Source organism: Melospiza georgiana, chromosome Z, assembly GCF_028018845.1.
Source record: "Melospiza georgiana isolate bMelGeo1 chromosome Z, bMelGeo1.pri, whole genome shotgun sequence".
Classification (NCBI taxonomy): Eukaryota; Metazoa; Chordata; class Aves; order Passeriformes; family Passerellidae; genus Melospiza; species Melospiza georgiana.
The window spans coordinates 75568045-75581723 of NC_080465.1; the positions used below are offsets into that span (position 1 = coordinate 75568045).

The 13679-nt window shown below is 42.0% G+C and overlaps 1 protein-coding gene across 14 annotated transcripts in view; it reads right to left on the reverse strand.

Moving 5' to 3' along the window:
* The window catches only part of CELF4 (CUGBP Elav-like family member 4), a 712585-nt gene that overhangs the window by 37704 nt on the left and 661202 nt on the right, over positions 1 to 13679 (reverse strand). For all 14 annotated transcript variants that reach the window (XR_009115967.1, XM_058044471.1, XM_058044473.1 and 11 more), the window contains one exon: positions 2121 to 2287. Coding sequence is in view for 13 of the 14 variants with exons in the window: in XM_058044471.1 (XP_057900454.1) it covers positions 2160 to 2287 (128 nt within the window). In the remaining variant the exon portion in view is untranslated. The remainder of the gene's footprint in view (positions 1 to 2120; positions 2288 to 13679) is intronic.

Below are 13679 nucleotides of genomic sequence, written 5' to 3' on the forward strand. Positions count from 1 at the left end.
ATTTTTCTGGACAGCAGAGTACTAAAGCTGAAATAAAAGCCAGGAAGGCTAAAGGACTTCCTACCTAGAGGCAACTCTTCAAGACTGTTCTGCCTATTAGAAGCAAAGGAAAGGAAAAAAATGCTTAAGAGCTACACATGGAATTATATTATTCTTTTACCTGCTGATTCCTTGTTGTATAATTTTAATTAAATTTTTTGGGGGGAAGAAAAAACACCCAAGCAACTAATCTTTGTCCGACTGGTGATTAATATTCTGTAGGAAACAAGCTGAGACCTCAGAGCACTTCATGGCGAGCCACGATGATAAAAACCACCGTAGACTCACACTGGTGAATCTCGAACAGCACAGATATCCACAGCCCTGCATCTTCTGACACCACCATGAGACACAAGCACATCCTCAGCCAGCACAGCTATGCTGGGACATGGAGCCTGGTGCCTCCCTAGGGACACCTCTGTGTCCCTGATCTCCGTGCAGGTGTCACAGAAAGCCTCCCTGAGCAAGGCAGCCCCTGCTTTCACGCAGCTGCACGCATGCACCCCCAGCCCTCCCCCAGCAAAGCCTGCAGAAAATAAAAAAGCCAGTGTGATGAAGCAAAAAGCATTTGGATATGGCAACATGTTTTGGTTTCAAGCTTCCAAGAGGCCTTTTCATAAGCAAGGAAAAGAAAAGAGGTTTTTGAAGGGGGAAAATGCATTGATGGTTGTCTTCGTATAGTCACATATAAAGGAGGTTCTAAACTATGGAGGCTGCTTCCTGCACATGCACCTAATATGTTTATTGAAAGGTTTCTTAATCTCCTTTATGCTGTCTTCAGTGCAGCACCTCTTTCAAAGATATTTTGATCCCATTCCTGAATTCTCACTGGAAAGGATACTGCTCTGAAGACTGGAAAAATATGTATTTTCAAAGATATTTGGGATCCCAGTGAAAAATTAAAATACTCTGTTTTTCTTTGGGAAAGTTGAAGATAGGGATTTACTGCCTATGTTAGATAAATCAAAAGAGGCCTGAATAAAAATCACAGAATCTTAGACATTACAGCTAAAATGACATGGAAAGGTCACCTAACCAATCTCTTTATCACTAATTCAGGAGTACAAATTGCTTAGGGCCTCCCTAGGTGCTGAGTTTATTGGGGAATCTCTGGTGTGGAACAGTTTTAACAACAGGAGGACTTCCTGTCTCTGTAAACAAACACATAGGGGTTTATATTTCTGTTTCTCAAAGAATTACCTAATGAAAGAGCCAGCTAGTGGTGGAAAATATTTCTGTTTTTGGAAACATCTTCATTTTTGTTACTGGTGATGTGTTTGGATTTTTTTTCCAATGAAACAAGCTGTGGCTTCTGATATTTTTGGTGTTGTTACATGTATTAGAAGTTCCCTTGAAACATCCAGCTGGCTTCTTTCCAGCAATACATGGCACATGAATCTAAAAACGAGACCCCAGGTCCTTACTGCAGCTAAGCTCCCTTGGCTTTGGTGGGGTTTTATCTACACACAGGAGTTTAAAACAACTGACCAAGAAGTGAACGCGGATCCGTCTATTAATTTCTTGGGTTTGTGACGAAATAAATCTGGGGTTGTTTGGTTGTCAGGGAGACATATTTACATTCAGTTATTATGCTGAGATGGAATTGGATACAGACTGTACCGCATGGAGAATGAAGAATGCTTTGAAACGTTTGCAACACAGAGCTATTGAGACAGACACTGTCCCAGTCCAGTCACCTGGGATCAAACCGCAGCCCAGTCCCACCTCTCAATTGCAGATATTCTTCAAGCACCAGAAATGCTCTCTTTCACTGAGCAGAGGGAATCAGGACAGCTGCTGACCCTCCTCTAGTGACCAGAAACAGTTTCTAGAGATGCAGGATGCCCCTGGGATGAGGAAGTTGTCTTATCCCTTGTTAAGCATCCTTCCACCTCTTTTTCTAGAGAGACACACACACAAACAGTCCCTGGTTTATGCGCGGGTGCGTGTCTGAGCAGAGTGGCTCTAGCCAGAGTCAAAAAGGCAGAAGATAGAGAGTCACAGAGCTGAATCTCCTCGAGGGTCTACAACACAGAGAGACGCTACAGGTGTAGCTGACACCCCCTTCCCCATGCAGTTACCTGTGCTAGTGCTTTGTATCCAGTGGTTCCCACAACCCTTCAGTAGGGACGATTAGCATCCTTTGGCCTCTTCAGCTGCACCTTCAGCCTCTTCATGCCAATCTGGAATCCATTCATGGCCTGGATAGCAGCTTGGGCACTGGCAGGATTGTCAAAACTCACAAAACCTGTCAAAACATGAGGCAAGGCATGGGACTTAACGAGCTGAAGGGTGCCAAGGCACGTACATGCAACGACCACTGAGAATGAACATGGGGAGGGGGTGAGGGCACTGAGAGGGGGAAAGTGAGCAGGAAGGAAGGTGGGCAGGTGGGCAGGAGAGTGAGGACAGGATGGTTGCCAATGTGGGACAAAGGATAGGAGGGGTTGTTACAGATCAGTGTCCCAGGACACAGTGCCTGGTCTGAGTGCCAGCCTGAACACTGGACTACGTGGAGCACAGGGATCCAGATGTTGGTGCCACAAGATTTGGGTCACCTTTGAGCTGGGAGTCAGCAGATGTAATGCATGGTCTCAAGGCACTCTGTCTTCCTCTATCTCCCTCTATTGTGATTTGGGTAATCCTCTAAACCTTCCTTAACTTCCCATCATTGCCTTTTCTTTGCCTTCCAATACTAATGATGAGGGGAACCTGACACACCTACTGCTACCTCCTTATTATGGCAATATAAGCAAAATGTGAATTTAATAAATTCTTCATTATTGTATTAATCAGCATGAATGGTTTGATTGCTGGCCAGCTGAGCAATATGAAGAGCTTTAATCACTGGCAATTTCTGCAAACTCCATGTTACTCTGCAGCTGAGAGATGTACACAAGTGCTTTCCTAACATGGTTTCCCTATGGAATTTCAAATTTTGCCAGCAAATCTCCCAATCAACCATGGAGCACATCCAGCACTAGAAACAACTGTAGTGACTGAATGTTGTATGTATGGGTCACCTAAGACATTCTTTGTCTCCATTTGCTCTCTAACAATCTGATGAAATAATATAGGTCAACCACACAGGATGCACTGAGCTAATGCATTCTAATGCATTCAGCTCTGGGGAGAGCTTTTGGTACTTTACTTTTTTTTCTGGTTTTGTTTCTAAAATTTATTTATATTTTTAATTTTTTTCTCATGTTAGATCCAAAAAAAGGCCTTGTTTCCCCATGCTGTTTATGGCTGTTGCTGGAGCAGCCATGGGTCTGAGATATCAGTGAGGCAGGGGGCCATCACATTGTACAGGCATTGCCTCTGCTCCTCTTGCCAGAAATGTCCCTGTGTGCCAACAACATTTCTGAGCACAGACCTTGGGTGAGACTAGCCTGGACCAACCTGCTCTCCAGACAAAGCCATCTGTTTGCCCACCCCTGCAAGGCTCTGGCAGCACAAATCAACCCTAGGAGCCTGGTGCTGCTCAACAGACTGGCTGAAACAAAGAGATGGTTTTTTGCAAGCCCCTCAAAAAGCTAATGCTGAGCGTTTGCTGCCAGGTATACACCTGCTCCTGAGAGCAGAACCAGGCCTGGCTTACAGCCTTGGGCTGTGCTGACGGTTCAGTCTGCTGCCCCTCCTGCCTGGTCTGGCTCCTCCTCTGAAGTGATTCTCACAGGTGACAGAGGGTGTCTTGCATCTGAAAAAGACACAGAGCCGTGTGTGCAAAGGCACCTTCTCACCCCGGCATTAAGCTGTGCTCCCTGACTTTGGCTAATAGTGTAACTTCATGGCAGGCCATGAAACCCATGGTCTGTGTCCCTCAAAGTGAGACAACAGGTTTGCTGAGTGTGGCACATGAGGAAAAAAACCCATGGAGTTTTAAAAGGGAGGCCAATGGAATAAATAGGGAACCTTCTTTGTCCTCCCCTCTTGAAGCCAAGGCTCCAAGTAAAACTGGCTGTCCTCACAGTTTTCCTGGATGAGGAGGTACCAACACCGCAGCTCTGAAGGTGAACAGACAGAAAGTACTCCCAAGCCACACAGCAATCATCAAAGAAAACTGGAGGGCTGTAGTGAGTGATGAGCTGTGGTTTTATTCAATAGCAATGGATCTGCTCTTGCCCTCACTTTTTAGGCAGTAAGTGCCTGGTGATGTTACCAGTTTGCATTTGACTGCTAATCTATCAACAAAGTCCTATGATTCACTTTCAGCAATGGAATAAACCAAACACTTCCTGGTTTCATCCAGGTACATTCAGACTTAAAATACTTCTGGTAACTCCCCTGGGGATGCCTTACTTGAGCTTCCACCTTAAATATGTTGTCTATATGATATAAGGTACGCTATCCTTGAATATAGGATGTAAACAAACCCGTTTCTTTTCAAAAATCACATCTGGTTTGCTGATATTCCTGGCCAACACATTTTAGTTACACCTAAAACAGTAGACTAAAGCTGTTCCAGGGAAGTTCAGAGAAACTGGTACCTAATAATCTGTAGTGCTGAGGTTTTTTATGACTAATGTTTAACACCAAACAATTCCTGGACAAAGTGTGAGTTTTAGTACAGAACACAGGCTGTGTTCAGTGGTTAACTTGGATGTGTCCATGATGTTCTGGAAACTGAGAGAATTTAATAATTTGGGTGTAGGCCATTTTGTGCCAGCTGTCCCCAGTGCTAGGGAGAAGTGCTAGGTATGTTTACTTTACTGATATATATACAGCAATCCAATATCAAAGTTGAGTTGGCTGCAGCTGGATGGTTGTTTAGCTCATGCCTTTAGAGAACACACCTTGCTTGGGAACTTTGATTCCTACTCTTGCTACAGGCCTTTTGGGATGTCCCTCCTGCTGCCTACATGGGCACACGTAGATTGTGCCTGCACACCCACCCTTTTGTGAACAAGACACTTTAGGGCCCTACAGTAATCAGTGGAGGTCCTGCCAGTGCAGCCAGTGGAGGGTAGGGCAGGATTTCTCTCTTCTATCAGGACAGCCTTGGCTGTGCTCAAAGGAGTCACTGGTCAGGGAGCAGTGCTGGCTGCAGTGAAGGCAGGCACCCAGCTTAAATCAAGGAACCTCTGCTGTGGGATCTACCTGGTTCCATAAGTTAGGAGTGACATCTCAAGGTAGAATGTGAACTGTCTAAATGCTCGGGTGGGTCACTCCCCAGAGTGATGCTACTTGCTGAATCAAACCCCTCCAGAAATGCTGCCCACTATGACAGAAGATTATTATTTCTCTACTTTTGCCAAGACTAGACTTTTGAGGGATGATAAGCCCTTGTGCTGGAGTGCTAATATAGTTGTGCCTCTGCAAAAACCTTGCTGTGAGATAAGCTCATGAAGCTATACCAGTTTTTATCATCACTTAGCTTTTGAGATGGAATTCTTAGCCCACTTCCTCATTCAGTGCAAAGCTGTAAATAATACAGCATTTTAACAAATGGAACTAATAAGAGAGATCAGAAGTGCATTTGCTCACTATATTTCATTTAGACCAGATAATGAAGCTGGGAGTTGTACTCTGATTCTGGTATTAGTTGCCTACAGATTTGGACAGGATTTTTTTCTCCTTAGTTGTTCTGGTATTCACTGATGCAATATAAAAATCTCCTCTGGCTGGATGTGGAGGGTAGAGGAACTGGGATTCGAAACCTGTGGAAAGAGATGGGCAAATGCCAATAACTGTGTGTTTTCTTTGTGATCGTATTCTAGGGACACAAAAGCTAATTATTCTAGCTTCATTTCGCTGTTTTGGTTTTTAGGGCCCTTGATGTGCTCAGAACTTGCTGGTGCATCCAAGTCTCCCCCTTTCCTATTGTTTATAAGTAGCTGTGTTTCATATTGTGGAAGGTATTTGGATGAACTCCAAAGAGAAGGAAAGCTATGGCTTATCCTGAGATTTGAGACTTTACAGTGGATAAAGGATAGGCAGAGAGAGAGGCATGTTGGCCTAACAACAGCAAATTCCTTTCTCTTCTCAGGTCAGATACCTACTGGCAGATTTGACTTTTTTTTGTGTTGTTACATGGAGTATTGGCAGTCAACAATCTCTGTTTCTCCTCATCTGTGTCAGCAGGATTCATGGTACTATCGCAGATTTGAACATGTATGACATGGGTTAGAATGTATGTACTGGGGAAATAACTTAAATACTCAGATCCTAAATGGCTTTAGTATTTGAGCCCGTGGACTCAAAACATGATGGCAGTATTACAGTTGCTTTTCGTGTTTTGAACACCACCCCTGCATTGTCATCTACATGCTTGAAGGACAAAAGAGAAAGGGAGAGGTTAAAAAGCTTGAAGCTCTTTCTGTGCATCAGTTAATTAATAATCAGAGAAATATCTGTTCTGGTCTGAAGACAGTTGGTAGGAGGACAGCATTTCGTGATAAATATACTTTATGGGGGGGATATTGGTGGGGTTTTTTTTCTTTTTCCCTTTTTTTTCCCCCCAGGGATTATGTAAAAACGCTGTTCTAATAAATGATTTATCAAAAGCAGCAGAGAATGGTGAAAGCTGCTAGGACAGCAACAGAGGGCATCTAATCTTTCTGATTCTGCACAGCATCTTCCAGGAAAGGAACTGCTGTTGGAGCCCACCACTACTTATGGCTTGCTCTTTTCCTACAGGACCATGTTAACTATTAGTAGGCAGAAACTGGGGTACAATTTTGGAATTGCTTTATTTTCTCCCCTTTTCTTCCAGAGAAAGCTCTTGTGGATGATGTGGGAGTGAGCTCTGTGCCTTTCCCATTACATGATCAGCACGATCACCAATGGCTTTATGTAACAGATATTACCTAAGGGCTGTTTTTCTCTTTTAATCAGCCAGGATGATAAAGAAGGGAATTCACAATTTATGTCAGAGTATATCTGAAGATTGCTTGGTAACTGTAAACTTTTTGTTTACGTTTTCTCTGCATGTCCATGAATTACTTTGTGCACTAAGAGCACTCCTGAATAGGAGCACACAGTTATGTTTCCATGGATCCTTAATTGATCCTTCTGAGTTGTCTGGTTTGCTTTGCATCCAGCAAGGAGAATTAGTGGTTAATGTGCAAAACAGCCTCTTGATGATCTGTTACCAGGTTGGAATAACACATTGTCTCTCTTGGGCAGGAGCTTCCCTCTGGATGGAGCCCCGTGCATGGTAACTCTGCTGAACTTAAATAAGTCGAAACCACGAGGGAGGTCCAGATGCAAGCTTTCCATCCAGACTCCTCAACTGTGGGCAGCTGATCCTGCAGCAGGTCCACTCATGTAACTATGTTGCCTTCAGGCAATAGGAAGGAAAAGAGGGACCTCAAAGAAATTAATATTAAACTTGTCTTAAAACTAAGAAAACTATTTTTATCTATGATCCAGATACTTGCTGCCATCTCAGAGATATACTTTGCAAGATACTGCAACAGAAGCAAGTAGAAATTGCTGCTTATTAGCTCATTTTAGACCAAACATTTTTTTTATTAGTTCTGGCCATCAGAACATTTGTCTGACTGCCATGAAGGATCTTTCCTGGTTCTTCTTGTTCCTTCAGTTATGAAAGTCACTAGCTAAGGAGAGCATCTCTGAATTTTTTCCTTTAGACATTCAACTCATATTCATTTTACTAGAGGGAAATGAGAGTAACAGAAGAACAAGAATCTGCTGCTCAGCCTCTGGGAGAGAAAGAGAAATGCCACACACATGGTTTAGGCACCAGCAAAGGAGAAGTCCATGCTTTGTCCTTCCCTTGTGTGTGCAGTGCTTCCCCCAGGCTGTAGGAGGGAAGCTTGGCCAGGCTAGAGCAGCAGAATCATGGAATATCCTCAGCTGGAAGGGACCCACGAGGATCATGGAGTCCAGATCCTGTCCTTACACAGGACAGCTCCAAGAGTCACACCATGTGTCTGAGAATACTGAAATGGAGGGACCTGAAGAAAGTGCTGGTAACTGGTTGGACCAGAGATCTTCCTCCAAGAATCTGAGTCAGTAATTAAGGAATTAGATTTTGATACAATTGGCTATTAATATAACTGTTCCCTCAGCTCATGGGTTCCTCGATTTTGTTACTGACCAGTGAAAGGTGGGATCCAGGGAGGCGTTTTTTGCTGTGAAGGCAGCAAGAAGGTGCTCACATCAAACTAGCCTCCCTGTGGGAAGGGTGGTGTTCAGCAGCTGCTGTCCTTCTTCCCCCAGGAGGACCTGCCCACCTGCTCCTCAGACCTTCCCTGCTACTTCAGTCCCTTTAATTCCTACCACTCCTCAGTTTCTTTTTCTCCGTGTTTATTAGTCTTATCAGAGAATGGAGGTTTTCCTTTAATTGCTTTGCAAGGTCTTTACCTTGCTGTGTTCTTTACACAATGTACTAGCTGCTGCCTCGCAATTTTTTAGTGCTGTAAAGAATTTCAGGATACAATCTGTATGTAAGTAGCTCTATAATGTATGTGTGCATTGGAAAGTATTGTATTATAAGGTGATTTATGGGTACTGGAATACTCAATAAAGGAGTGCGTCTGCAGAGCAAGGGCATAGCAGTTCAGCTGTTTTCCAGTGTCTAATAGGGTTGGATGACTTTTTGGATTATTTAACCTTCCACTGCTGTTTAATCATGTCCAAGAGAGATCTGTCTACCCAGCTATCCATCCCATCCATCCATCCATTTATTTTTTTAATGTATGAACAGTCAGTAACTGACGACTGTGCTAAACAACTAGTATTAAATATTTCCCATCTGCGGGATGAGATAATCGGAAACTCAGAATATTCAAGGAATTGGCTCAGAAATCTGCTGAACCATTAATGTTCATTTTAGAAATTTATGGAATATTAGAAAACCTTCAAAATGTTCCAGGAAAAGAAAAAAATTCTAATATTAATTTTTAAAGGTATAAACTAGGTGACCTGATAAACTTAGTTAAACTTTCATAAGTGCCAGAAAAATTATGAAAATTTTGATATGAGATAATATGGCAAAGAATTTAAAGATACACAATTAGTACCAATCATCATGGTTTCATAGAACATAACATCTATCAAATGAAACTGATTGCATGAAATTGCAAGTTCGGTGAATAAAGTAAGTTATAGAGTGTATTTAAACTTTGCTAGAGTATTTCAGACAGCATTTCTTTACGGAAAATGAAATCAGCTCAGAAATGAGACCACCAAAGAATCTGTCAGTTGTGACAAACAAAATTGTAGGGATTCTAGGAGACTCCTTCAGCGGTGTGTTGAAATCTCAGTGCTATTCAATTTCTCTTGCATTACTTGGAAGACATTTGAGGTAATTACTGGTAAAATTGGCCAATCATACAAAAATGGTGAAATAATGACAGAAGCAAGTGACCTGGGTCGCTGTGTAGGCTGGACGCAGTTAAAGGGTGCTCATTTTAATCCAATCAAATGCAAAATTAAGTATCTCCAGAAAAAAGCAAGTGGGTCACTCATAAAAAGAGGAAATCCTCATTAGAAAACAGTGCCTTTTAAGAAGAAGATGAGTGTCATAGTAACAGCCAAATGTATGAGCTCTCAGGACAGTGTTAAAATTCTCAAAGCTCCAAGACTTAGTACAGTTTTGGGATGAAGTTACTTTTGCTGAATATCCTCTAGAAATAGCAAGGCAGTGTTACCTCTGAATATGGTTCAGGAAAGATCTTTACTGGAATTCTGCATTTAGTTCTACTGATTGCTCTAGAAAACAAATAAATTTAAATACTTATTCGGAAGTAGAAGAGTAATTGTTGGTCTGAAAGAGTAATGAGAGTGGCCACAGTTTATTGAAGAGAAAGTTAAGCTTACTTCTGGCCATAGCCTATAAATAATAACTACTAAAACATGGTGTTCTTTTAGGATAGGGGGAAAAAGCAGAGCTTGCTGATTTCTTCTGTGCCCTCTGGAAGCAGGCATTTGTCAAATTTAAAATGGAAATAAGACACCAAGTCTGCATATTTGAAATGGTGAAGGTAATTAACTATTTTGGAAAACATCTTGTTTAGCAATAGGGGTGGAGCACCTATCACATGAAACCTTGATTAAGACATTTTCTAAAAGGGATGCTATGACTCAAGCAGAAGGTTTTAACCTGTCACATGAGCTGAGGCACCTGGCATAGGTTATTTCAGACTTCAGTCCAAAGGATCAGAACAGTCTCTTCTGATACTGCGTATCTGTCTGTCTATTGTTCATTTTGCAGTTCAGTTATTTAGAGAATCAGTTCTTGCTTACTAATCTGGGATGGATTGAGGTAACAGTCATGATACAGGTGACAATTGATGTTAATGCCTTATAATAAATGGCCCCAAAGCGTGGGCTGCGGACCACTGAGAGGGCTGACTGGTACTCGTTCTTCATCCTGCTTCCAGCTGAGAGAGACTGAACAGATGGGAAGGGGAGATTAAATGAAGAGTGAAAGTAGATGGCATGATTAACTTTCTCTAAAGGTCAGAACACCCGGTGCAGAAGGCAGCTTGAAATACACAAGTATCTTCCTGATGTCGCCTTCCTGTCCTCCAGTGCATGAAACTGCCTCTCCACATTGCAGCAGTGTGAGCTGGAGTGTGCAGAGAAGTTGGTCCCTCTTTTTGTGCATTGCCTGTTGGATGATCTCCAGATGGAGAAATACCCAGGCAGAGGAAGCAGTGTCTCCTCTGAAATCAGAGGGCTGTAGATGCTGACCCTGAATACGGTCACCAAGACCAAGAAGGACTACTCCAGCTGTGAGTCTTCTCTTTCATAATCTGTATGGCGTTTGATTCTTTTTCATAGGAAAATTCTTGTAATGACTCATGTTGAAAGCACAAGGGTAAGAGTCTAGATTAGACTAGGATTTTGACAATTTTAAAACTGCATGGTCAGATCCGATCTGAGGGTTCAAACTCAAAGAGGGGAAATTTAGATTATATATATATGAAAGAAATTCTTTACTGTGAGAGGGATGAGACTCTAGCACATATTGCCCAGAGAAGCTGTGGATGCCACATCCCTGCTCAAGGCCAGGTTGGATGAGGCTGGGAGCAATCTGGTCTAGTGGAAAGTGTAAGGGACTGGAATGAGATGATCTTTAAGGTCCCTTCCAATCCAAATTATTCCATGATTCTGTGATCCATGGTTTTGGCTCATATATACATCTTGGCATATGATCAGAACTAACTTTTTCTAAAAAGATAAGAGGGAGTAAAAAATTCATGGAGAAAACCACAACAGATCTCTCATCATGACAGTGGAGTAAAGATTAAAACTTCTTTTTTTCCTGTAAACTGAGATTTTCTAAAGGATGAGCAAGTACTTGTCTAATGCTATGGACTGTGGTTCTACCCATTCTTATAAGAAGAATTGATGAATTGATGGAAGAAGTGAAGGATTGAGGCTTCAGCCATTTTTTAGAGAGCCCATGAAACAGACACTGGACCAGTATGCATACATGTCTGCTGTGGACAAAAAGCACTGTGGTTCTTCTATAAAAAACATAATGTTGCAGCCCAGGTGATGATGATTATCTTCCTCACAAGAAACAAACAGCCAGTGATGAATCACATGTGGATGACTAAATAGTATTTGTCCTCTTTCTGAATGATGTGTAGGACTGAAGCTATTTCCTAAGTGCTCTCAGAAATGGATGGAATTCTTCTTGACTTGTTTTCTGAGCCTTCCTTGAAAACATCTGATGTCATCATGTGCCAGAATAAGGTTTATGGGGGAAATCACATGGTTGAAAAAGCAGGTGAACCTTTGAGGATATATGCTCTTCTCCAATGTGAAACTGGATGTGAAGGATGAGTATAAAGTAGGTTTTGTAAAGATGTACAAAATAGATAGTAGATGCTGATGCTCAGTTAAGGATGCACTGAGATTGTTATTGAATCAAAATGAAGGCCATTTTTACATTTGTTTTGTTGAAGTTTGCAATATAAACCAGATGAAAATAATTATTGAACCTCCCACCAGCTATGTTACAATCTGTTTTTCATCTAAATCTAATTTCTTTGCTCCTTGATTCTCTCTTGGGTCCTGCTTAATTTGTGACTTTTTGATAAAAAAGCCATGTATGAACAAGGCAGCTGCTAAAATCACCAGTCGTCCTTCTTGATCTATAAGAGACAAGTACCATAAAAAGTGACCTTGTTTGTGAAAATATTTTGTAGTAGGTAAGTAATAACACTCCTTCCTGGACTAATCAAGAAAAAGTATCCAAAACCCAAAACACCCAAACAAACCAGGAAATCCTGTCAGGAAGGTGAGCTGTGACCTGTACTAGTCACTATTTTTTAGCAGTTCTTTCATTATCCCAGGGAACCTCTGCAATAATTCCCTTTTTGGTGCAGCAATGCACAGAACCTTCCCACCTTGCTCTGCTGACCATTACTCAGATGGACAACTGCCCACCCCTTCCCTGCTGGTTGTTGAACACCTGATGCCTCATTATGGGCAGTTTGGGACAGCCCCAAGGAGGCAGGAAGGCCTGAAGCTTCTCTTGTGCAGCAGCCTGGAAGTTTCTGTTCAGAAGCCAGAAGTGGTGATGAACGGTTTTTGGCCATGACTTTTGAAGGAATATTTTACTTTCTGTGGAAGCGACTGTGTGAAAAACAGCTAACCAAACTAAAAGTGAACTCAACAGGAAAACAAACCTCCTCATATGCAGTGAGTCATTGGGAAAGGAAAGGAAAGGAGAAAATCTCTCAACATCTAGACCAGGAGGCTGTGAACTGGCACTGACCTATGCTGGGTAGCAAGAGTAGAAAACAAAGAATTGTACACTTTTTAACTGGAAGATAACATCTCCAGATTCAACCAGCTATTACATTTGTGGTAAAACCTCCACGTTTTCCACCACCCCCAAAGGGCAAGAAAATGATTGTCTGGCTTCTTTTCTCAAAAACAATGGGAAAAAAAAACTGTCTTATTACAACAGAGATGCTGATAAAGTCCTGTGGATCTGCCAGCAGAGTGTTCATCATTAGTTGCCTTCAAAGGGTTGAATTTTGGAGATCTCAGTGAAGAACAGTCTGCAGCTCCTCAGAATAGCTGCATTCAGTCTATGGGACCTGAATCATAGCAGAGATTTACTAAATCCTGATCTGGTACTGGCTCTGGAGCCTCTGCCCAGTGACCCACCTGAGCTCTTGATCCACCCTTGGGTAGAAGACTGGAAAATAAGATTGTGTTTTAATTATTGAACTAAGAGGAATAAAAATATGTTTTGAAACCATGGCTTTGAATATGGCTTTGAGCAGAAAAATTAAAGACCTGAGAACAGCATGCTATGTTAGTGGTTTGTAGAGGGCTCTTAATTTGAATGGATGGGGTGAAAATGTGACCCACCCCTAAAACAGCGTCTTTTGCATCAAATTCAAAAGCCCAGAATTAAAAATTCTCTCCTTAGAATTTTAAAAAAACTTAGCAAAACAATAATCCTTTTGAAACCTATTCAGCCATGTCAGAAGATGCACAAAGACCTGGCTAAATCTTCACGATTTCTGAACACCCTTCTAGAGAAGGATTTAAAGGGTCCGTAGAGACCTTTCCCTAAGAGAATAATTTAATTTCACCTTTAAATGGTCAGAACACAATCAGATTTTGAGGTCATGCTGTCCAAAAGGAAGAAAATCTGTTTCCTGTCAGAGTTCATGGAGCATCTGGATGATGCTCTTAGC